The sequence below is a fragment of the Poecilia mexicana genome, unplaced genomic scaffold (assembly GCF_051168715.1).
Source record: "Poecilia mexicana isolate PSO_F unplaced genomic scaffold, ASM5116871v1 scaffold_21, whole genome shotgun sequence".
Lineage (NCBI taxonomy): Eukaryota > Metazoa > Chordata > Actinopteri > Cyprinodontiformes > Poeciliidae > Poecilia > Poecilia mexicana.
Genome location: NW_028263390.1, coordinates 15,930,666 through 15,957,052, shown reverse-complemented (window position 1 = coordinate 15,957,052; position 26,387 = coordinate 15,930,666). Strand labels below are relative to the sequence as shown.

The following is a 26,387-nucleotide window of genomic DNA, read 5'->3' as shown; positions in this document are numbered from 1 at the left end:
TTTGCTCATAGAATAACATTTATTTATTTTTATTTTTACAAAGAGATCTCAATCAAGGATCTTGGATATATAATATTTATTCAATACAAATAATCTGACCATTTCATTCCAGACTGAAGGCTAAATCAAGTGGAGATCAGACAGTACCTATTGGCCAGGCTGCAAAAGCAACAAACTTTTGTCTTCTTGTCAAATTCCAATAATTAATAAAAGGAAGTAAATGAATAATGACATTTGTGGTTGTAAATAATTTGGCTTGTGCTACTAAATTGGGCACGAGGTTGTTGACAGTGCAGCTGTTTTTCAGGAGTGATGTCACCACTGACTCAGACAGGCTGTTGACAAAGTTTCCTTACTGGCTGAGGAAACTTACTGGCTGAGGATGAATCCACCATTATGGCATGACCTGCAGAAACTAGGTGACCCAGAATTAACAGAACAAAAGAAAAGTGCTGCAACTGCATGAGTAAGCACACACTGAATTTCAGAATTGAAGCTCACAAAGTCTTTGGGGCCAACTGTCACCTCAGCCTCCATTTTTTTTTTTTTTTTTCAGTTTTGAGGTGTTTTTCTTCCAATGATGTTTGACCTGTAATCAGCTTCATTAGCTCTGCTTCAGAAAGAATCCCCACACCATGACTCTTCCACCACTATGTTTCACTGAATGAATGGCGAGTTCAAAGTAACAGGTAGTGTATTTTTGTCAACCATATTTTACTTGCAAATTAATTTAATGTATTCCTTCCACTTTTTGCAACTGACATTTTTGAAAAATTGGCAAAAATGTCAATTTCTACAAGTGTAAAGCTGGTAGAGACTTGTTCCAAAAGACTTACAGCAGCAGTTGCAACAAAATGTGGTTATTTTCCTTTCAATCACATATAAGCATAAGGAAGTACACCAAATCTGTGCTTGTGTGACAAAATATGGAGGAGCTCAAAGGGAGTGAATTGTCCAATGTATCTCATGAGTAAAGAGAACCTTGATGGCAGTATCAAAGAGAAAATAATAGCAAAATGTCTGGATTTGGCATCTGATATCAGTAAAATAGAATTTTTTTATAACTAATGACTTTATGCAAACTGCATAAGGGACTCTATGTAATCAGGTGCAAAGTTTAAAAAAGGCAAACACTGCCCTCTAGTGGGCATTTATCATAATAATAACGTGAAAGGGCACAAAATTGTTTCGGCACTCACAGAATATATTCAAATAAAAATACAACAGAAAAAAAAATGCATCGAATGAAACTTTACCTATGCTTCTTCCATAAGTTAATATAACATCAAACTGTACCTTTTAATTGTAAAAATGAAGTGTTGACAAGCCTCAAAGCTATCTGTCTGAACGCAAGTGTCCTCATCAACCGTGGCAACTGTAATACTGATCACTGTTTGCTACAGCATTTGATGCTTTCGAGTGTAATACCTCATCTGGTAATATTACAAAGCTGATATTTCTTTACAGAATTGTCAGATAAGAGCAAAAAATATTGAAATCAAATACCCTGTCAGGAGACTGCAAGCATGCATGGCACCCAGTGCTATAAGTCGTTCTGAGTTTGGAGATCAGAAGGGGAAATAGTGACCAATGTATACCATCTTTGTCTAGACGATCAGGAAGCTACAGTGCACTGGTGAGCGCATCCTCGTACATCCTTTGTAGTTTAGCTTTCCTCTGGAAATCTTCGGCCTGACTCTCCCAACACTTGGGAGAAACTTGCCTGCGGATAAAGTATTCATCTCACTAGATTTCTCTCCTTTCACAGAAGAAGTGAGAAGGCTGGCAAATCTCAGGCAATCACTTGTAAGGGAATAAAAATCTCAGAACCGAGCGACTGTAGCATGTCTTGTATTTATGTTGGGCTGTTAGGCGGAATAGAAAAGGCCATACTATATTCCTGGCTTTTGCTCAAAAAAATAGAAAGAGGAAGAAAAACCCTGCTCCTGAAGTTTGAGCCCCGATCGGCCAGGTAACTCAAAACCTGGAGTGGGGAGTTAGCGTGGGATATGAGGAGAGAAACAATGTGGCTCTTTGTGCAAGCCGGGCAGAGAAAACAAACCGTTTCCCCTGGAAAGAGATCATGTTCAGGCTCCATCTGAGAAGACCACACAAGGCTGATCAGAGCGCTGTCTGCTGAGTGGAGTAAGGCGAGGAGGAGAGGGAGGAGGTGGAGCGCATCTGGGCAGCCACACTAACTTGCGCGTACATAAGCGCTTGAGGGCAATGTCAGACAGGACGAGGATCTGAGGACCTCCCTTTCAAACTCTCAGTCAGCTCAATGCAACACACAACCCAGTGATACTTTTTGGTCCAAAGGAGGAAAAAAAAAAAAAAAAAACGTGTGACTGAGTTGTGTGTTCTTCCACGTTGTTGATTTGTGATGACTCGGCCATCTGGACTGTTTCCTGGGTTGGCACCCTGCTGGTCTGACGGGCTGAGGGACAGGCAGGCAGGCGGGCAGGAGGGTGTTCATTCTGGTGTTGTCCACACAACAGCGTGGCGCTGAATCTGGGACTGCTGGGCGACGTCAAACAGGGAGTCTGTTCATTTGGATAGGACGATAGACGTTTTGAAAAACAGGAGAAAGAGGAAAAAGAGCAAAGAAATGTTAAATTTCATTAATGCCATATCATATAACAAGATCTACAGCTCTGAATTAGCATTCCCTAATCCACCCATTCCGCATAAACACTTCGAATGAGGCTTTTAGTCATGTCAACACTCAGATAACTGCTGCATAGGGTGCAATCAAACCAAAAACATCTGGTCTATTTTCTCTTTCGCACGCTTTAATTCAAACACACATATTAAAGTCAAACACACACATATATGTAAGGACCAAAGCAGGACTCTGTACTTGCTCTGTCCCATTGCGTTTTAGTTTCAAACGCTCAGTGAATACCCATGTGGTGGAATCAGGTTACATGGAGCTATAAAATATCCCAAATAAAGGCAAAGAAAAATGAGACGAAAAGGAAAAAAGAAAAAAAAACACTGGCTTTCTCCTGAGGTAAAATCCTCCAGTCGGCTGCTGACTTTGTCAGAGTGGGTGTTTGTTTAAAAAGAATTTTTACAGTTGGGACAATAGAGCAGGTCAGCTCAGAGGACAGAGGTGGCAAACTAAAGTCATCCAAAGACAGCAGCCGGATCCTGTTACAGACAATGAAAGAGCATAAATCTGTTTGAACGACATAACTAAAGCATTGTTATTTCAAATATAATAGTTAGCATACAACGTCCTGTTAAAGTATTTATATACTTTGAACTTTTCCACATTTGGTCACACTATAACCATAACCATCAATGTCATTTATTGCAGTTTGGTGTAACAGATCAAAACAAAGTGGTGGATAATTTTCAAATGTAAGGGGAAATAATGCCAAATGAAATGTATTTTCTTCCAGAATTTCCTTGTAGTAAGCTTCACCCATCAACTCTGATCAGCTTCGTTCTCCCTGCGGAAGGAAAAGCCTCCCCGCAGCAGGATGCTGCCACCACCATGGATCATTGTGGGAATGGTGTTTGGAGTGATGTGTAGAGTTAGTTTTCCTCTTCATACAATGTTTTGCATGTAAGCCAAAAAGGGTTAGCGATGTTCCATCCCCACAGCATGCTGTTGCCACAACAATAATTGAATATGGTAATTACTGTATGCATTGCTAGTTGTCAACCTTATTTTTGTACAAAAATTGAAAACCATGCATTGTTTTTTTTCTTAAATTTTTTTAATTGTAATTTTGCATTGGTCTACCAATATAATGAAGTTTGTAGCTGTAAGGAGTACCTTTGCAAGACAGTGATTTGGTAAAAATGCAAAAGGAAACTAATTTAGTGAACAATTTTTTGCTACACAGTCAGTCAAACATCTGCAATCCAAGATACGGATTCAGATAAATTGTTCAATCTCTATTTAGCAGCTGTCAGATTTAAACGTTATCACTAGTGTGACCCCCTGGCCTTTGGAAAGGGATACAAAGTGAAAAACAGGCGGGTTGAAATCTAAGCCATCTCTGTAATATCAGTGGATTAATCTCAGCACATACAGTAAATCAGAAACATGATCTTGTTATGGTAAGATACCACGAGTGAGGATGATGTTACTGCCATTTGGACTACAAGGCGAGTGAAATCAAGAAGGGCTTTTGATTGGTCCAAAAGAGAGAAAGCTCCCCTGCTGCATTCTAACAAAACAATGTCAGAACGATATCGGTGTCACTTCATAGTTTACGGTTAAAGGGACAGTTCTAGACTATTGAAGGGAGGTTTTGTTGAGGGTAAAGCAGTAGCTTTAATCCAGACAATGGAAGTTTGCTGTCTGAGTAGAGCCAAGATCAAAATGATCCTCAACCAGTAAAAGCAACTCCAAAAATCAAATATGTCACTGTGGTATTTGCAAATGTAATTTTATAACTCTCTGAACCATAATCCCTTAGCATTGAGAAGTTACTTACACTGAGGTCAATGCTTATTTACATGATTAGATCTAAGATCTAAAGCCAATCATTTCTCTGACAGTTGCTCTCACCCAAAAACACTGCAATGACAAGATATTCCCTTGTCATTGCATGGAGGATCACTGGTTCCGCTGTGGCTTCAGTCTTTATTTCCCATCCACATTTTGTGTAAGCAACTACTGCAAATATGACAACGGCTTAAAAGTCCATAAAATCATGTTCACACAAAACTTTAAGATTAGAGTTGTATCAGAAGGCTGCCATCACCTTAATCTGTCACTTAATGTTATCTTCAGCTGTCAAGACCAGCGATGGATTTATGCTAAATAAAGATGCGAAGAGTTATCTATCAAATAGAGAGCTATATTTTAATTAAGCCAGACTTCAAATATAATATAATATTCTGAAATAAGTGTGACTTATTTCAAAAACTGCTTTGGGTAAGCAGTTGCAATGAACTCATAACATTTTGATAGGTTGCCAACTGGTCCTGATGAGGGCATGGCCTTGTTTAATTAAAAACCAGAATATTGTCTGTCTATATTAAAAACAGACTAATATTCACCAGCAAATCCAAGCCTATAATGCAGGCAGTCATGCAAACAAAGCATTGTGACTGTCAGGTTGTGGTGAAGTGATTGCCTTTCAAAGTCACTCTCACTGCTTCTGCCCTCCTCCTCCTCTCCCTGCTGTAACCTTAGCCCACATAAAGGTGCCAGGTTACCGGGATTCTCTCTGGTTGGCGCCATACTGTTTAGTGACCATGTGCACACTGTGAGACCAGTGATTAATCTTGCACCGTGCATGTGTGAATCTCCATACAAATACCTTTTTACACTTTACATTGTTACTAAACCATGACTGGAAATATCGAGCAGTTAACAAGCGATGCCGTTCATTGCGCATGCTAGAAAATCAATTTTTAGTCTCTATTAATTGAGCGGATTTAAACTATGAACTCGTACCACATTCAGGTTGTGAATGCATCAGCCAAGAGCATAAACTTTGAGTTTAATATACACCAGATAAATGTTAGTGTTGGTGACATGCGTTGATGTACAAACTGGGACAAGAACCCTCTTCATTTTTCCATTTTCCATGTAACTGTACAGTTAGTGGGCCGAGTCATAATACCACAAAGATATGAATAGATGTTTAAAGTAATAATTTCTATATGTTCCACATCATATTCTAGTAAAGTTACTCACCTTGATTCTCTATTTATTCTGATCTCGGATCCTCAGGCATCGCCTCTTCAGGGCTGGCTCCATCTCCACTGCATTGGGCATGTTGGCAGGACTCCGTAAGCTACCCTTGTCCCTGAGTTTGGGCAAGAGTAATGGGGATGTGGTCCCACCTGTCTTTGGTGCTGTGGGCAGGGCATAAGCGTGGTCCTCATCTGGAACGTGGGAATCCTCCCCTGCACCCCCACTTGTTGTTAAGGGTCCTTCTAACTGACCAACTGGACCCTCGACTAGCACTGGGCTAACAACAGAACACTTGTTTTCTTTGATAGCTTCAAGTTCATTGAGTGAAGAATCTTGGGGTGTCACTGGTATTCTTTGGGATAAGGAAGAGTCCAAACTCGTGGGTGTGGATGATGTACCATTTTGAGGATGGCTCTGAGTAGAGGGCTTGACATTGTGTGAATGGCTGCTCTCCATGGGACTGGATGGGCTGTTAGAAGGTGGAGTGGGGGAATCCGATTGCTGGAAGTCATTTGAAGGTGACGTTGGCAGAGTAATGTTCGGTCTGATGTTATTGTGGAACCCTGGTCTGTTAAACTGGCCAGGTCCTGATTCTCCCAGTGCTGCCAGATCCACCATCCCATTGCCACTGGGCTCTAACTTCACTTGGGTCCTCTGGAGAACCCTTTGGATGACTTGTCGCTCTGTCTGCTGATGTATAGTTTTATAGTCTGTCAGTCCCTCAGAGATTTTAGTTGGGCAGGACAATTCATTACATTGTGCTCTAGGGGAGAGTGGTTTAGTTTGAGGTGTGGCTAATGGGGACAAAAATTGCCTTTCTGATTTAACCCAATCTATGTCCTTCAGGTTGGGTTCATTTGTTGAAGTGAAGGTTTGAGAAAAGTTCCCCCCCAGTTTGTTTGCCTCCACTCTACTAGCGTCTTCAGGGATATCTGGAGAAACAGACCTAGTAGTCCTGGATTTAGCCCTCTCTACTCCTTCTGGTACAGGCTGGATAACTCCACCATGATTTGGCGTTTCAAGGGCTGCTTTAGGAGGGACTGGAATTGGAATTGGAATAGGTATGGGGACAGGTAAGGGGACAATAATAGGATAAGGAACCAGGACTGTGGGTTGGGGTAAAAGAGGACTAAAAGAGGGGATACCATAGTTCATTATTGGAGGCACTGGGACAGGTCCTCTTGGCATTAGGTTTAGAGGAGGTGAGTGTAAGCCAGGGAAATAGGCACCAGGAAAAGGGTGCACAAGTCCTGGGGGATTCATTGAAGAAGAGGTAGGGGGCTGCAAAAGAGGAGAGTGAGGTGGTCTGTGGATAGGGCTGGAAGGAGGGCCTGCATGTCTGGGAGGATTGGCCAGGGGACTCTTTAGACCCTGAGCATGAAGCGGGGGCCTGATGAAGGGTATGGGGATTTGAGGTAATGGCTTTTGATCCAGAGGTGGGCGAGGAGGAGGTGGAGGAGGAAGAGGGGCTGGATGAGGTGTGACATCCATAGTAGATATGGATGGCTGAATGGATCTCTCCAGGTTCTTAAGCCCTGAAACAGAGACCCTTGAAGAGGATGAAGAAGATGATGCTTCTGAGGATGACAAAGACGTTGATTCCACAGGTCCATGAATTAGGACTGATCCTTTGGGAGAGAGATTTCGATTACGTGCATCCCCTGTACTGATGGTGCTGCTGTTCCAAGACTCAGGAGTAAGTAGCTTTTGCCCCGGTACGTTGCCATCCACTCTCCCATCCTGGCTGCTTCTGTTTGGGCTGGAGCTGGTGCTGGTTAGGGCCGCACGCGCTTCTCGGTAGAAGACATCCATCTTGTACTGGTTGAGACATTTGATGCTGCAGAACTGAAGCCGTTCCTCACCAGATCCAAAGTCCAGGTACTCCTTTGTGTGACGAACATGCTTGCACCAGTCACAAACCTGTGGTACAGGCGAGAGAGACTGCGGGGGGTCAATGAAGGATCACATTCTTGCTTCAAACTTATTTAAACATACAAAAACAGGAAGGAAATGGGCTTTTCTGGTGTATCTGGATGACAGATTTTATACCTATCAATAATTTCCCAAAAATAATAAAGAAAACACTAATAATTTCCTCTTACTCTGACATTAGTGTTTATCTTTAACACTAATCTGGGTGAGTCCTCAGGCTGGGGGCGCTGAGGGGATGTCTCGACATGGAGGTCTTCATCTCTGGCCTAAAAAGGAGAAACCACAAAGTGACAAACACACCACTAGAAGGAAAACTAAAAGTATCTTCAAAGATTACACTGGAATTGTTGTGTGATAATCTCATATCACTTGATGTTCCTCTTTATGAAGCATCAAGGTCAATAAAAAAGTAAAAATTTCATGCTACTTATTTTGGTGTTGATGCAGTGCTTTATTTTTTTTTCCTTCCTGGGACAGAATTAATATAAGGAAATTCCTTCTGATTCATGTAAGACGATCTGCAGGGGATCTGAGTGCTCCCCCATCTCTGTGACCCAACGAGTCGTGTTGAGTTACGAAACATGAGGCAGCTGAAGGTATGGTATGCACTGAAAGTGGACACCTCGCCCCAGGCCTTCTGGCCTTCCTCTCAGACAAGCAGCAACAAGCCAGCAGAAGTGCTTTCCTCCCCTGCCACAAAAAAAAAACTAGACAGCTTGTTGTGCACACTCTGCTCAGGTTTATTATGTGTCTCTCTGTTGTTTAAAAAAAAACAAGAAAGATGAAACACCACACATCGATATGTCATCCTGAATACTTAAATATCAGGTGATCTTCTTGCAGTGAAAAGGGGAAAAAAAACATGGCTTTGTGCATCGGAGTGTTTCTCTACAGTTGCAGCTTTCCTGTCCTCCAGACCAAAGCCACTTAATGGCCGGCCCCTTTTGCATTAACTTGAAACTGATCCTACGTGTCCTGTGCAAAGTTTGACCTCCCTCCCACCACTCGTTAAATGGATCCTTTAAATAAACCAATCACTTCTGACCTTTAAAGATTGAAAGAATTTGTTGTTGAAAGTCTTTGAACCTACAAGAAGATATATGATGCTTAAATTCACTCAGCCACAGATGAATGTGTTTGTGTAGGCACCTGACTGTTTCTGGCTATGGTATGCACGCATTTAATTCATTAATCATCACAGGTTAATTGTTATACTCCATCACCAACCTTGTTGCGCTTGAAGTAGGCCCGTCTACAGGCGGCAAAACACTTCTCACTGCAGAAGCTCTTGAGCTCTGAGCCCATACACAGCGAGTAGCGCTTTACTCCCTCCTTCTGGCACCAAACGCAGACTATTTGCACGTTCTGTACATCTTCCACTGCAGAGGGATGGAAAAAAGCAAAGAAAGCAGGGTAATCAGAGATATTTTTTGCATAATTCTGCGTAAACATCGCATGCATCGCTTCAAATCTGCGCAGGTGGAACAATGAAAACAATTTAATTTCCTCAGAGTTTATTAAACAGCTAAACAAGTTAGACAAGGAGTAGAATCTCAAACCATTCACTTAAAACTGGATGTGTTCCAAAGCTTCCAGCCAGTGCATCCTGTAATAAATTAAATGAAGGCGTCTCTCAGGCTTGTATTTTATCAGAGTCCAGATATCCTGTTACATCTGCGATCACCTTATTGCCAGCTGGGGTTTAAGCAGGTTTGTTGTAGTGACGAACCACATGGACAGTGAAATTCAGCATTATTTTCATGTCACCATGAAAAGTGAAGATGATAACTCATATATCTGCGTAGTGAAAAAGCATGTAGGGAACGGAAAGAAATATTTTTCTCTCATAGACCCTTTCAAATTAAAATCCAGTTTTGCCTCATGTGTTTCTTTAACGGGTAAATTGGTAGTCACAAGAAAAGTTCTCCACAAGAACGTTACTAGTCCACATTTATAATAACAAAAATTATATTGATTTAGGTAATAAAATTTACTTCTAATCTCTCTAGAGACAATGACTGGAATTACTACTTATTAGTCTCTGACCTGTGATTAGCCTCTCTTAAACACAAAACCCCGATCTTTTACAGGTCAGTGAAGGCACCATGCTCAAGCGGTACCAATTCATGCTTACAACACACTTCAGTGTGTCCAGGCGTCCTGCGACAGCTCAGTTCGTACCTTCACTGGGGATGTTCCATCAAATTAGGGAAGCGAAAACTGACAGCGTTGACTGCAGTAGATTACAGGCAGACTGTGTTACAGCTATCTTGTTGAATTTTCAGATCCTGTTTGGTAACATAGCAGATTTTTATCTGCAAATTTGCAAACTCCTTCAGATTACAAGCAAATACAAAAAAAATCTGTTGCACATCAAACTATTATGATATCCACCAAATATCAACTTAGGTTTCTCTCACATCAATTTTATTACTTTACATATTTTGAAATTTCACAATACATCAACATTATATTACTACAACCAATGAAGACTGTCATGAATTCAGAAGGCGGTCCAGAGAACCACTGAGAAAGAAGCTGCTGACCAGAACTGGGAACTTTTCTTTTTTACCAGAGAAGTCAGAGACTCAAAAATTTTATCTTTTTTAAAACCCGTTAACAGTCATGATGACACTAGTGTCCTCATGAACCCACTGGACAACATGTACGTGTTTTTGGAGCAACCGACAAGGGGGTTAAATGGTGTATGCATCATACTCCAGCACTAATAGTTTCTGCTAATAACTCTTTGGTCTGGATGCTGTTACTGAAGGGAGAACACTAAACGTTGGCTTTTCTGAGAATCTGGGAGGCACAAAGGCTCTAAGACATTATTTAAAAGGAAAAGGCAAGTCAGTATTTCCTTCAGGTTGGCACTCCAGGGCGCAAAACTTTGGTAGTTGTTTGTCAATTTGCTCTTTCATGGTTTCACACTTTCACTTGTTTTTAACTTGAGTCTTCTTGCTCAAAAAGAAGCTGTCTGCTGCAGGTACTTTAAGGAATTAATCTGCAGACTGTTGTTTATTGCTAGTTATACTAATTTCAGCTATAAGATGGAAATGAAAGTTAAAAATATTCTTTTCAAATGATGTTGTCCTTTTTGTAATTTAGATATGCTCTGATTAGAGTGATCATTCTGTCTCTCTCACACAGTGTGACATCTCTCCTGCTCATAATGTAATATTCTTCACATCAGGAATCAGGCAGGCTAAACAGAATATTATGAATATTGGCAACTACGGTTCTACAAAGAAACTTGACTCAGTTCAAATCTCTATCGGAAATTTCTGATAGGTGCATTTCCAGATAACCTCAAGGTTTGTTAGTATATCACTAGAAATAGCCACTTTAGTGTTAAGGACCCTTTACCCAGTGATAAGCACCGTGTAACTGAAGGATAAACACACATGTCATGCAACTGCAGCAGCTCCTCACTTTCTCCGGAGCTTCAGTTACTGCTCAGGAAAGAACTGAAACTAATACCTGTTCCATCGCTTGCAGCTGATCTTACACTCTGGCCTCTCAGGACATACAGTAAATATCATGGATTATCAGTTCTGGTGCACTATGCTTGTAAACCAAAGACATATTTTAATGTGCAGGCTTAGCAGAGGCCACTTAGTTCTTGATAGCTAGAGAAGACCTCTCGTACCTGCTGAAGGTTTTATGAGGGGGACGATGACAGGGGCATTCTTGTGCTCCTTCGGCGTGGTCAGGATCGAGCTTGTTGAGGAAGAAGATTGAGACGAGGAAGGGACACTGGAGAGGTCCCTCTCTCCACTCTTCATGGCCAGGACTGAGTGGCTGACTTTGGCGTCCAGGCTCTTGGGTTTTGGCAACGAGTTTTCTGGGAACGGACAAAAAGATAAAAAAAAAAAAAACCTGTAATAGGAATCCAGCTTTTGTAAAACAATACAACAACGTAAAACCACAGTGTGCTTTACGGGACACGATAATAACTTCTGCACAAACAACAGGCACATCTGGTTGAATGTAACTTGAGGACTTGCAGCCACAGCAGACGATGTCTTGCAGTGACTCAGTGTCTGCATTAAAACCTGCTGAACCTGTTAGTTGGTGTAACGCTGCTCAAAACAGTGACCTGTCACCACCTGCCCCCCCGCCCCTTTACCTTTTAGCACAGACACATGCTGCCGCCTCTCCCTGTAGTTTCTGATCTCATTGGCCTCGGACTCTCGGAGGTCCACCTTGTCGTAGCCGTACCATCCCAGGAGCTCATTCATGGTGCTTTCTGCAAACGTCTGCCAGAAATAAAGAGGAACAGAAGTCAGAACTCCAACTTATGTCAAGCAAAGCAATAGGAAATTGTGAACGTGCATCTTGGGGTTATTACTGGAAGTTTTTATCCTATGGTAAACATAATCAAAGCTTCCTGGTCTGAGACAAAGTGAGGGATTCTTTCTCAGCCACGGCCCTGTTGGGAGAAATGAATAGGGGCACAGTGGAGTACAGTGCGACTCTTTTTCCATGATGTATTCAAGTTGTTTACTCTTGCTTAATCTGAGACGGAAAGGTTTACAACCCAACACCAGTGTCAAATCTGTGAATCATCCTTTGTTTATCCCGTTTAATTGGAAAAAAGAAGGAGAGAGGAATATTATTCTGAAAAAAATTTAGATGTATGACCTCAACTTATTTTTATTATTATTATTATTATTATTATTATTATTATTATTATTATTATTATTATTATTATTACGACCAGATGAAAAAAAAAACATACTAAGGTCTTTCTCTTTATCCACCCACCTCTCTCTGTGGCTTTAGAGGAACCCGATTGGAGGAGAAACCTGATCCGGAACGGGCAGAAATCAGAGCGGGACACCCAACACCACCGAGTGGTCCCACGGTTCTCGGAAATGCCCCGCTCCTCTCTCCTCTCCTCTTCTCTTTCTAACGTCCACAACTCCTTCTCTCCTCCTCCAGCTTTCCCCAAACTCTCGTCTCGTTTCTTTTTTTCATTTTTTCCCCCTTCTTACCATCTCCCCCCCCCCCCCCTTCCCCACCCCCTTCTCCACCCCTGCCCTGTCCTCCTCTCCACATCCCGGCACCTTCCAGGCCTGACACCCGACACGGCGCTGCCTCTCGGGTTTCACCCCCTTTTCCAACACAGCCAGTGTGCTGTGGTGTTGCAGCGCTTGTAGTACTGACTGCACATTCTTTCCTCGCTCCGACCTCCGCAACCCGGGGCCTCCGACAGAAATGGATCTCTCCCTATTTGCTTGCTCTCTTTCTTGCTCTGTCTGTTCTGGGAGAGAATGCGTGTGTGTGTAGGTGTGTGCGTGTGTGTGTGTGTGTGTGTGTGTGTGCGTGTGCGTGCGTGTGTGTGTGTGCGTGAGTGTGGGTGGGTGCGTGAGTGGAAGCGGCCGTATCATATCCCGCTAAATATGCCTAACGATGATTAAAGTCAAGGATCCGGTGTCTGGTGCCTGCGAATCGGGCTCTGACGTGGAGGCAGCGGGGTCCGAAGTGGTGCTGAAACAGATGCGTTACAAAGAAAACACCGGGGCAGACCTCAGTTGAACTAGAAATCAGTTTCTCTCACTGTTTGGGCCTTCTTCCATCTGCACATATCCTGGTGTCACTTTCTCTTTTCTCCTGTTTTTTTTTTTTTTTTTTAAGATATTTTTCTTTTCCCTCCTCCATATCCACCCACTGCACTTCCCACAATGTTGTTTTTGTTTCTTTTTGGCAGTTTGGACAAACATCTGCTTTGTGAGAGTGACAAGCCATATCCCAAACCACGGGGAGAGAGAGAGAGAGAGAGAGAGAGAGAGAGAGAGAGAGAGAGAGAGAGAGAGCTGCAAGCCAAAGGCAACAAACTGGGCCGACCCAGAGATCCAGCCCAGGCAGGCTTACATCAGGCCAGGGGGATAGTGTTTCAAGTGTTTTGATTAAAATTAGTTAAGATGAAACAAAACACCTCCTGTGGATATCAAACGCTGCAATCCAAGCCACTTACACACAAAAACAGCGGATTTTTTTTCCTCCTAAAGAAGGGCCCCCTCCTCCCCTCATCCTCCCCAGGAAGACGTGTTGTCTTTTTTGATTTCCTCGCTACGGCTTCAAGGATCCTCAGATATCATTTTAGCAGCAGAGTCAAGAGTCTCAAATAGCCTGTGTCCAAACCCAAACAAAGCACACAATCCACGGATTGGTTTCCATGCAATGGGCTCATAATGGTGGGAGGGAATCGTGTCTGTTACTGCGATTTAACCAAGGGATTCTGAACACTTTGTGAGAGTTTTATTTACTATGCGTGTTTGCATTCTTTACAGCTGTACGGCAGATCCGCAGAGTTTTCCCAGTACGCGGCTGGAGCAGGCTATTTAAGGAATATAAATGCCCTCCCCTCTCTTTCTCATGAGCCTCTGTGGTGCGGCGATTGAGCGCACCGCAGGGAGCGGGGAAGAAGTGACGCACATCTGGATCTCCTCTGGACATTGGAGAGTGCGCGTCCGGCCACAGCTGGCCCACCATGGCGTCACTGGAAGACCAAGTGTCAGCCTGTTCTTTCCTTTTAAATTCTAATATTATTTAATCAAAAAGTCAACATCTGGCTGACAAATTTCATTCATATAAAAAAAAAAGTATATATGTTTTTCTTTAAATGCAATTGTTGTCCTCTAAAATTGAAAAGCGGCATGCTTTTTCTAAACTTACCAACAACAAAAATATATGATGATTTTTTAAAAATTATTATTATTATAATAAAAAAAAGGAGGGGATGAGCGTTCAATGTCGGGACTATTCCAAACACTGATCTGTGCGCATTTTGCGCGTAGAGAATTGTTCCAAATCTACCCTACCTTCATCTCCTGGTTGATTTCCCTCTTCACTGGGTGCGCTGGTTTCCTGCTGCGTTTATTTTCCGGAGGTCTGCCTTTCTCCATCTCTGGCATACTGTAGTCCCGTTCAGGCTGGACCCGACCCGGATCGGTGACTCGAGTGTCAGCTGAGGGGAAGTTTTCGCGGAGTCGCGCAGAGTCACAGGGGGAATTCGTCAATCCCGGTGACAGTGGCTGTCATTCCCCGGACGCCTGAGTCTCTCGTTTAGGGCTCCGCTCCATTCGGGTAGCACTGAACATGCGTGTGTAGTCCCCTCTTTGGAGGCTCCGCTGTTAACAATCCCCTCACTCTCTCCTCTCTCCACTGCTACCAAGCTCTAAGTGATGCACAACATGCGTCTTCCTGTTAAAACTTTCAAAATAGACTCCGTCTGCACACGACAGGTGAAATAAATCAGCAGCGGGAAAACCCAAAGTTTTAAATTCATTAACTGTGACGTTTTAAGATTAACTGAAACGCTCAGTTTAAGAATTTGAATGAAGACGCATCGTACTTTAGGGATTTGAGTCAGACTTTTGAATGTCCTTGGGAGCATCATTTGAATTGTAAAACATTTATTATTCTACGTTTCAATGGATTTTATTTGGGTTTTACAGGGGAAAAAAGGTGCATTATTTTCCTTCCAACGTCGCAGCTATGCACTGCTTGGTAAATTATTGCATAACTGTGAAATGGAAGATTATATTTTATTCAATTTGATTTTGCAAATAAAAATCTGAAAAGTGCGGCTTGCATTTCCATTCAATCTCCCTGATTCAACACGTGTTGCTGGAAACAGTTTGTACTTTTAAAGTGTCATTTTTTGCCAAATCTTATTTGCAAAATTCTTAAACCTCAATTCATTTTCATTGTTTCACGGTCAGATTAAGATTTGATTTCTGATTGGTTAAAAAAAAATACTTATAGGCTTTGGTCTGAACCATTAAATTATGATTTATTAAAAGATGTCATCCTGTGAGACGGTAAACCTATGCTATACCTCTGTATCCTGCACCTACTAACAGATTTTCTTCCAACATCTTCCGGTAGCTTCCACGTCTCAGGTGAAGCATCCACACAGAATGAAGCTGCAATGAGAGCAAGTTCAATGAGAGCAAGGTGCTGATCAGGGCACCTTGCTCCACATTTTTTATGCATCCTAAAAGACACCCTGCAAAATATGAACAGTTACTTTTCTTTGTTCCATAAAAGCCAGATTTATGCAGTGCATAACAATCAGTTCAGCTGACTTTGCATTTGAGGTGTGGGTTTCTGCTGCACCTCCACACTCGCCACGGAAATCTTGGCTACTAACCTAAATAATATATTTTTTGGCCAGTCGTCAGTTTAGGCTGAATGCCATGTGTTGGTATCTATCCCTAACCTGCCAAATGTGTTCATCTACCTTCATTTTGTTAATTCTTCGCTAATGTTCTTTAACAAACCTCTAAGGCCTTTACACAACTGCAGGATTCATACTGAAATTGGTTTAGTAAAAACCAAGCAATTTCTCACTTTGATTTTCACAAAGACTCTGGATCCTCAGATATAGAGAAACGATTGCTTGCTGGAGGGATGGACTGAGTTGAAGTTTCAAATAGTTAGATCTGATTTTATATATTCACTAATGTTTTGTTAAGTAATGCTCCAAGTCTGATGAAGGATACCTGAAGCTGCATGTGCTCTAAAAGACCCTGTGGGGAGTAGATCTATAACATCTTTGCTGGCAATAAAAAATCTTTAACATTCCTCTTGCTCAGTATTTGGAAGCGTGGCCAACACTAACTGAATGGCTTCGCTCACTTGCTCCACTGCCATTGCCAAAGTACAACAATGGCAGACTACAATTCTAAAACAGCACAGGAAATTAACATCAACCATTAACAACTCCTCCTTCTTTTTGCTGACTGGCCCACTTTAAATTCATCCGGGGAAATCAAGCTGAAAGGGGGAAATCCCAGACAGAGCACTAACAAGAGATGAGAATTGAGTGAAATTACGTAGGAAGGCAATGAGATTAAATTGCAAATTAAATTAACTGGTATGTGTTTACTAATTAGGTGAACTCTGAAGACAACATCCATTTGATTCATTTAGGAGTATCACAATAGAGGAAATAAATACATAAAATATGGATGACACAAATTTCAGATTGTTATTTTTGAAAAATTTCAGAAGCCATATCTCAGTTTACCAGGATCTTCACACAGAGAAGTCCTGGTGAAGTGTGACAACTAATACTGCCATCCTGGTGTTCATTTTCAGAGAAGTTCTGAGTCTGTGGGGCAAGTTCTGTGAAAAAGAGCAACAGGATGGCAGCATTAGTTGCCAACCCCCCCCTCCCCCACCTCCTTAATTTCTGCTTCAACAGATACACAAGCCGATGCCATGTTAGGTAAGGAGATCTCTTTGCCATCAGATGTGTTCAAAAAGAGTTGCAAAATGTCTGAACTTTTTCTGTGATTTTCATTTGAAAGAAAGTTACAAGATTTTGTACCTTGTGTGTGTCTTTCCACTTAAACTTGCATATAAGCATCCATTGATAACATTGAGAACACGCTCATTGATTATCATGTACCAGTCTAAGGTCTTTCACAAGCTTTCTTTCAACATTTTAACTGTAAAGTTTAATTTTTGCAGGTTGCAAAAATATAATTCATAGTATGTGTATATACTACACAAACAGCCTAGCCCCACACTGCGCTTTTATTATGAAAGGCGGCTCATTTGACTGCCGGTTCCACCAGTGCAGGGCCCTCTGATTTGATGTAACCCAACACCTGGCGCCCACCCCTCCCAAATCTCAACAGATACATTTCATAAGGAATGCAAAGACTGTGTTTTATCTGAGGGGACACAGTGCAAACACTGTCTGTACGCTCTTGTCTTAAAATAAAGAGATGAAAAGGGCCCTGCGAGTTAAATGATATCCATGGCACAGGGTTCGGAGCTTTCTCAAATAGCATCTGTTTGATCAGGGCACTGTGTGTGGAGCCAGTGTGTACACACTGCACTAAAAACACCTGGAAGGTCCACAATTGGCTCAAGTCATGCAGCCTTGCTTGAGGACACATGCCTGAGGGCAGGGCTAACAACCAGGAAGGTGTGTTCCCCTGTCTCTGAGAGCAAACTGAGGCTTTGAGCATAAACATTTGCTGCATGATTATTCCTAAAGCAAGGCCAGGGAATTTATTACTGTATCATGTTCAAACACCACTGATGAAACTCTGGGGACATTGCAGTGGGTTAGAACGAGTTCATCTGCTAAAGCAAAAGTTCTCATCTTGCAAGACTTCCATCAGATCACCGAACTTCATGCACAGAGACAGACAGGTAAACAATCACAAGACAGCAAGACTTTTTTTTTTCCTCCCCTCCCTCTCTCCTGCCTCTCTCTGTCTGCTCTGCTTGGAGAAGTCCAGAGACCACGCTCGTGTAAACAGAAACCCGATCCACTGCGCAGGGCTTGGGTTTCTCCCCCTCGTAGACCCAGTGGTGATACCTGATCCGACCCGGCTTTGGGAACAGGGCTTATCTGATGCCTCACAAAAGGCCCCTCTCTCCATGCTCTCCATAACATCGCACATCTGGTGCCTCTGCAGGGAGCGCTGTCCCCTCGGCTTCCTCTGGGGCTGCAGGCTGGAAATGAAGACGTCTCGCTGTTTCTTCAGCAATCTACCGGGGTAAAACACAAGTGACATGGGAGACAGTTGTCGGGTCTTAAGTTACAATCCTCAACATCTGGGGCGAATTATGAAAATAGGCCGCTTTGTGTGTGATTGCTTGCTTTACTGTAAACTGGCGACGTGATTACAGCAAGCGTTCTTTGCAATTTAAAAGATGAAAACGTGTCTGTCTCTGTGAGGCTTGATTAAAGAATACAGTCTGTGTGGTATATAGTTGTGCATTATCACCAATAGAGGGCGATATTTGTCCATAATTGGTGAACAAGCCCTTTAATCTGATGATTTTTCCTGCATATAATTACAGTTCCTTGAGAAAGTGAGTATTCATGTACCCACAAATTTGTTATATTTGTTTCTAGTACAACCACAAATGTCTGTGTATTGTATTGGAAATGTATAAGTGCTTTACAGTAAATAAATAAAATACAGAACAATTGTCTTCAGAAGGGACATAGTTGCTGTACATATTCCACAGCTGTGTAACGTAATCTCAGTATAAACACACCTGTTCTGTAAGTGCTTCAGAGGTTTGTTAGGGAACATTGGTGTGAAAACTGCATCTTAAACACCAAGGAACACAGCAGTTTGGAGAAGCAAGTTTAAAGCAGATTGTCATTTGAAAATAGAAAATATTTTACACAAAATCTACCCAGAAAATGCTGTCCACCTGAACTGACAAGCTGGAGAAGGAGAGCATTATTGAGAGGTGGAGAAAATAAGGTCACCAGAGGTGGTAACTCTGGAGGAGCTGCACAGATCCGGAGCTGAGAAGAAAGTCGTTATTGAAAGAAAGTTAGAAGAAGTCTCAGTTGCAGTTTACCACAAGCCTTGCGGAGGAGGAAGACAAATTAAACAGAAACTCTACCTAAATCGAGGCTGAAGGATACAGCTTGACTTTGCATTTCACTTTTACACAAAATTCGATATTTCATAAGTTTAAAGGTTGCAAATTCAGAGTTCCAAGTTTGAAATTTAGAGTTTGGTCGACCTTAAAGTCATGTTACAGAAACAAAAACAAAAACTTCTGACAATGTCTTACTGAATCTTCCACACACCTAGCATACAAACTATAATTCGATGCACGAAAAACAAAACAAAACAAAACAAAAAAATCATATTACCATATCAACGCTAGGCGTCACTGTTGCTGCATTTAGAAACCACTTGGAGAATTCAACAGGTACCAAATAATGAGTTGAACATTTCTCAAGCGCTTTTGTTTGGTTTAATAGAAATGTGTGAGTCTGTCAGAAGATGTATGTAGTCGGCATGTTGACATCTCAGTGAACATGAATACTTAGAATTCACCCTCCTGATGGCTCCAGAATCACCATGGCAACACTAAGGTAGGATGCAGTCTTTTCGCGGAAGATGTGAGGCTGGGGTTCGACACGGTACATTTAATGAGAAAGGTGAATTACTTTCAAAATACGGGTAGCTGAAAAAGGCTCATTTGTTCACGTGCAACCGAGCATGCGTGCTGGGACTCCACTTAAACAATTTAGAAACTCATTTAATTTTATGAGAACCATCCACGATTTAAATTCTCGTGATGAATTTACTATCAATTCACTATCAATTTTGTGTTATAGGACAGAAAGCATATATTTCCACAACCTTCCGGACTGTAGGGCTCCACCTACGCTCCAGACCCGTAGGTATAAAAGGCTTCCGCTGATGCTGCGCTCACATTACATAGAAGCAGCGCATGTTGGGTGTCCTCCTCCATCTGGCCGAACCACTTCAGGAAAAAAAAATAATTCACCTTAAAGATGTCCAAAATGACGATCGTTCAGCTGGGGATGGTTTTGTTCGTATTATGCTTATCAACCCAGGTAAGATAACGTTCACAGTCTGCTCTTAGCAACTATTTTTAGCACTATTTCATGTTATTCGCGATTGGAGGAGAATTAACAAGGGCACAGAAGTTTTTTTTTTTTGTTTTGAGGAAATTACGTATAATTGAACTTTATGATCTTTATGAACAGAATTTAAGTTAGTGTGGAAAACTTGTATTGAAGCAAATTGAAAAAAAAAAAATAACGGTTAGTGATTTAGTTCTCTTGTCAATCACTTTGAACGTTTTAGACATCTTCTGCATCTGAATGTATTCGTTTATTTTAAACTTGGTGGTTGTATCACACATGATGAATGATTTAGGTACTGGCTGTCTATCCACCATGTGGAAAGGTGGAGGAAGAATCTAAAGTTTCTTTTTGGTGCAATTTGCCAAATGTGGGTGTCACATTTCGAAACACAAGTCTCAGTCTCCTGTCCTTTAAACCAAACTACAAGTCATCAATATGTTGTTAGAGTACATTAGAACGATCACATCTGCAATTTATAGTCATTTTATTTAGTTTTCAGTCAGATTATGGACGTCCAGGGTGCTTCAATTTGAGATCTTTATCCCAGAACACGCTAAATTGTTGTCTTTTCTGCGTCCTCCAACAGGTGGTCTCACAGGATACCACGACCGAAACAATATCCACCAACTCAACCTACAACCATACGGCCACCACCCCAGGCATCTTAAGCAGTCCGACCAACTCCACCTCCTCCACGGGAGCGGCGGTCTCGCTGAACGCAGGCGGCCTCACTGTCCTGACCCCAGTCCTCATGGCGGCCTTTCTCCTAAAGCCCTACTGCTAAATGGTCTCTCTTCTCTTCTCTCCTCTCCTCTGTGTCAACGCTCCGCCTTGCCTCCCATCATCACTACCTGATCCAGCATCTCCTCTCCCTCAGAGACCACAAAACTCACGCGGATGGACCTTCATCCTTCATCAGTTATGACAACGCTCAACAAAAGGAGTTCAGGACCCCTACACCCCCACGCCCCTCTTGCATAAACCCCTCCCTTGCACGGATTCAAAAACGGAATTTTGGTTCATCCCGCCCCCTCTCGGTTTGCGTTTCCACAGTCACGCCATCACATGCATTTGGAGACGCTCAGGGCTGCAGGTGTCATGTCACGAGTTCTGATTGAAATGTGGACCACTAGAGTGTACAGATTCCTTTTTCGTTTGCCACTTTGAATCGACCTGGCAATCCATACATCAGAATGGTGTTTGTTTAGTTAAAGTGAAGTTTGGTGCATTTAGCTGGATTTTCTTAAGCTTTGCTTCTTTGGTCTGTAAATGTATGTAGCAAATATGTTGCCACATGATTTGTGTTAGTTTTGCAATGTGATTTTTTTTTTTTTTTTTAATCTGGTCTTTTCATGATGAGGGTGTGGCAATTTTCTTTACTGCATCCATGGGTCTCACAGCCCAGGAAATGACTGTATGTAAAACAATATGGGAAAGGTGATGTTAGATTTTTATTTCCCCTTAATAGTTTATATTTTGTATAAATTGAAATTGAAATGAGATTATGGAAGAAATGACAGTGTACAATAAATTATAAAACCAGACAATTGGAATTGCTTCTTATTTTGTTAAAAAATGAATTTCATCCCCATATTTCTCTCTCTCTCTCTCCCTCTCTTTTATTTTTTTTCTAAATTTACAGGTGTTTTTGTACATAAAATCATTCAACATGGACTAAAAGGGTGTGGTGATGTATTCATCAAGCTGCCGGCCAGTCTAGACAGGGAGCTGCTGAGCTGCAGGCCAGAAAGGGACCCGGCATTCTCCTCCTACAGATTTCACTCGGAGAGCAGCCAGAGTAACACTAACTGGCAGCGTTTTCAGCCATGTCAATCTTGACTGTGTGGCAATTAAGAATCAGACGCCTCTTTTCTGATAATGCAGAAAGGAGTAAAGCTATTGAGTCTGGCATGCTGATACCTGTTAAATGAAACTGAAATTGAATTCAAACTCATGCCTTTTTTATAATAACTTAAGGAATACAGTTAATGTTGTTTAGGCAGGCCTTGAATTACCGCACAAAAAAACAAACAAACAAACAAACAAACAAAAAAACAAGCTTAATGATAAGGTAACACAAAGTAACACATGCTTGTTTGGTGGAAAGAAAAATTATAAGTGGTTTTGAAAAATGTTTACAAATCAAAATGTGAGAAGTACTCATATTAAACTGCCAGACTTTCTCCGTTTGTACTCAGCCCTGATAGGTCAACATCTTTTGCTTAAATAACAGCTGAAATTCTTTTTAAAGGATGTCACTTACAACTTTGCACATAGATGCAGATTTTTTTTTCCCCACAGGCCAGATCGGTGTTGCATTTGATATCCTATCTAAGCTGTGGATCTCTGCAGCCCATCCAGAGTTGCCAGAATTACTGGCTGCTTCTGAAAAGTTCCTCATTTGCATGAGGAACTTTTCAGCAGTTCCTCACAAACTTCTGATATTTTTTGGTTGTATTTTTAACTATTATGTTAGTTTGTTCCTAGTTTGACAGGGAGAGGGGCAAGTTCAAAAGGACAAAAGGAAACAAACACTGCACATTTGTGGAACCTGCAATGGTGAAACGTGCAGCTCAGAAACAACTCACCATAAAAAAGTCCATTGTGTTGTTTCTGAATTCTCACCATTGACCTCTTTCATAACAACATACCTTCCTTTTCTGTCCAATGCTAATGTGAATCAATCTATTGAATATTTACCTACTGTCCAAACTAAAGTTTAAGTTTAAAAACGTATTATTATTATTATTATTATTATTATAATTATTATTATTATTATTATAATTATTATTATTATTATTATTATTATTATTATTATTATTATTATTATTATTATTATTATTAACTACTTTTGCTCTTAAAATTAACAGTAGAGTGTCACAATGCAGGTAATGCATTATAAATCGATCTTTTTACATGATTTCAGCTGAACATAACCTGGCAAATCTTTTATTTTTATGAGTAGTAATTATTTTTGAAATTTAATATACACAACAAGTTTATTTACAAAACGCTTTTTTAAACACAAATGTGACTAAATATACTTAGCAGTGGAAGGCATAAAAGCATAAATGATAAATAATTAAAAACAAAATTTACCATAATAATACAACAAAAATAAAACAAGTAAATAGGATGTAAAAGGTACATGTTAAAGCCTTTTATAGTGAAGTATTTCAGTTACACAGTTCATTTTACAGAACCTGCTGTTTTAATTTAGAAACTCTTTCATAGAATATTTATGGTATTTTTTGCATTTATGTGTTGCTATCCACTGATAATGGTTTCATTCCATGAAGCACTTTTCCAGTGAAAACACTTCCTTTTCCGTCATTGGATCCGCTGATGCATCCTTTCTTTCACCAGAACTGATGCTTCCAGTAAGATCCATTAGCAGCAACAGTTTATAAAGCCACATTTTCGGTGTGAAGAATCACTGTACTCTGGCTAGTACCAGCAACAACAGTGTTGTGTTTACAGGATGTGATGATGCCATGATAAAAAAAAAACAAAAACAAAAAAAACAACTAAATATTTCAGTTAAATCTTCTGATTGAGATCCTCGTTTCATCTCTAGGGAGCATTTAACACAGCTTTGATACAGTTCCCTCGCCGCCCAGAGCCACCTGCTCCGTGGTATGAGGTGTGACACCCAGCAAACCTTTAATCATTGATTGACTCCATGAATTATTCAGACGCGTGCCGCTGTGGCAGGGACAGTTTCACCTGCGTATATCATGCCCCAGTCCCAACCCCCACCGACAATGTTCTGTTTCATGCATTTCTTTGTTGTATGTTAAGACAAGTAGTGGGACTTTCGCAGGGTCGTTATTCACACACGGTGCTGTGAAATGGGAGAAACGCTTTCTGGGTGTGAATTTTTGATATGACTCATGAAGTAAAATAAACGTGCGGTTTAATGTTTTGGGTGCTTGGGTGGTAAAGCCTGATATAAGATACGGTGACGATTAGGTCATCAGGGGTCAGGCCTCCCTGCTTTGTGTCACGTTTCATTACTGTGAGACACACAGCAATGAGAAACAAATGGAAGTAGCTTTAATTTTTTTTTTTTGCATTGGTCTAAATCGTAACATCTGTTCATCTGCACAGAAAGATTTATTTTACAGCTCATTGTACCCACTCAAAGAGTTTCAATATTGCTATATTGAAGTTATAGGATACTTTTAATGTCAATGTCTCTGACTGGACTGAAGGTCAGTGACATGCTGTCATGTCTGGTGATGTCAGATAGGTACAGAAAAGTGGCATGCCTACCCTAACACTAAGAACTCTGAAATCACATTATGCTATCCTGAAAAATGTAATAAACCATACAGTAAAAACTAGTTATACTTGATTTTGCACTAATTGCAAAAGCCCACTATGAAGCTATTAAAAAGCAAGCATTACATTTTCAACAAACCAAAACTATACTTCAAAGTCTATCTGTTAAGTTTTTGATTAATTCAGTTATCCTAAATATTAACTGGGGGACATCATGGGTTTAAATTAATTGCTCTAAACTGTCTTTGTGTTTTGCCTCGAAGCAGTGATCTCGCAGCGTAATATGATTTTTAAAACTATCAAAGGAGGAATGAATGTTAGTCATGCTGGTCTTATTCAGGAGATGCATTGTGCAAACATTAAGTGGAGCACACAACAGTAAGTGTGCAGAAAGGGTATGTTCCTACAAAGGTTATTTTAGAAGAAAGAAGAAACCAAAACTCAGTCTGATCCCCTAATTTTTGTTGTTATCAAATAAAAAGCCCTCTGATAGGTGCTTACACTGAGTCAGAGGCTATATACAAACATTTCTCCCTTCTCCTAGACTTGTGAAAATTTGACATGACCAATATTGTTTTCTCATTCAAACGGATTGAATGAGAAAACAATATTATATAAGTATAAGTAACAAAAGTTACTTATACGGTAACAATAGTGGGCAATTTAGAACCATATGCGTAATAAATTAAACTCATTAACACCCATTTGAGTAACCATCTTGTAATCGTAATGGTGGGGTGCAGCAAAATAATATGCAATGACGATGAGCTCATCCGGATCCTCATTTATTTTATCACTTATGTTCTCTGTTCATGCAAATCATCTGTTCCTGTTAGCATTTGCCTTTCATAAGCAGAACAGGCTGCTGTCCTTCCTGCCTGCGAGTACATCTCACTCATCAGCACAGGATGTATTGACACACAGCACGAACCAGTAAAAGCTCTTTACAAATGCTATCAACACTAACAAAGAACTGTTTGGATTGTTCTTAATAACGCAATTTCTTTGGATGTTAGGACAAGCATCCTTGTAAATTATTTACTTTTTTTTTTTTTCCAAGAAAGATTGAGACTGAGTAAAACAAATACAACATACAGAAATCAAATATGAGTTACCTACTACGGTGAAAAAATGTCCTTTCTTATTGAAATTATTGCAGTACATCTCAAATTTAGGTTCATTCCCAACAGTTCAATGAAACAACTCCTGTTGATGATGACTTTACTGACTGATTAATAACTGAGCTATTTATTCTAATCAACCTGAAAGGGATGATTCAGAATTTTACTAAGTGAGGATGTGATAAAAGGTTATAGAAATGGTGCTTCGTGTCGGATTTTCTAAATATCCTTTGGGAAATAGAAGCCGTATGTCACTCAGACTAGCGACCAGAATTTTCGTTAACTTAGTTCTAGCACCATTCCCAAAACTCTGCTCTGACAACTGAGACAAATTAAACCCTTACTCGATACTTTACCTGTAGTAGACAACAATTTACTATAAATTCAGATTAGTTGAACATGGAAACTGTACTATGTTTGCATTGGGTAGCTGTTCATAGAGAAGGTAATGATTATTTACACTCATTAAGGAGGAGTAGGTCACTAGGAATATTTATGTTTTGAAAATGAAACACATGAAGGATTTCTGATGAGAGTAAATACCTAGTACAAAGGTGCAGGGATTTAAAACCACAAAAACGTTACTGCACTAAGTTTTTGGCTTTGCGGAACACCAAAGTTTTGTCATTCAGTCCAACGACCGGGTTGAAAAGTGAGGCAGTGAGAAATAAATGCTATAGCATTTACTTTTCTTTCTGTAGGGCCACCACCATGTGTTGTGGTGGTGATCCTATGTTTAAGAACGCATGTTGAACACCTTTGTGTATTTTCCTGAATCCTTTAAACATTTAATATCTCGTTGCAGCAAAAAAAAAAAAAAAAAAAGAAAACCCTGCATGTCCATCAAACAGTTTTGCAATAAACAAAGTATAAAGAACGTTGGGGGTAAAGAAAAAAATAGTGACAAAAATTCCTTGCAGCCCTGTCATATGTGTGTGCATGAGGAGCTGCAAAATCTCCCTTCCCAATGTGCACACAAAAA

The 26,387-nt window shown here is 40.7% G+C and overlaps 1 protein-coding gene and 1 long non-coding RNA gene across 3 annotated transcripts; one reads left to right on the top strand and one right to left on the bottom strand.

Moving 5' to 3' along the window:
- LOC106920669 (sine oculis-binding protein homolog) lies at positions 1–14,764 on the bottom strand. Its single transcript, XM_014991821.2, has 7 exons — positions 14,428–14,764; positions 11,730–11,859; positions 11,250–11,444; positions 8,825–8,976; positions 7,768–7,863; positions 5,666–7,606; positions 1–2,543 (listed from the first exon to the last, which is right to left on the bottom strand). The coding sequence occupies exons 1-6, from the start codon at positions 14,518–14,520 to the stop codon at positions 5,675–5,677; spliced, it is 2,598 nt and encodes an 865-aa protein (XP_014847307.2). The 5' UTR covers positions 14,521–14,764; the 3' UTR covers positions 1–2,543; positions 5,666–5,674.
- Positions 14,765–18,847: 4,083 nt separating this feature from the next.
- LOC148153066 (uncharacterized) lies at positions 18,848–21,547 on the top strand. Of its 2 annotated transcripts, XR_015761840.1 has the most exons (3): positions 19,464–19,478; positions 19,725–19,967; positions 20,587–21,547. It is a non-coding gene; the product is annotated as an uncharacterized LOC148153066 (long non-coding RNA). The 2 variants fall into 2 exon arrangements; XR_015761839.1 differs by having other exon boundaries at positions 18,848–19,967.
- Positions 21,548–26,387: the final 4,840 nt, after the last annotated feature.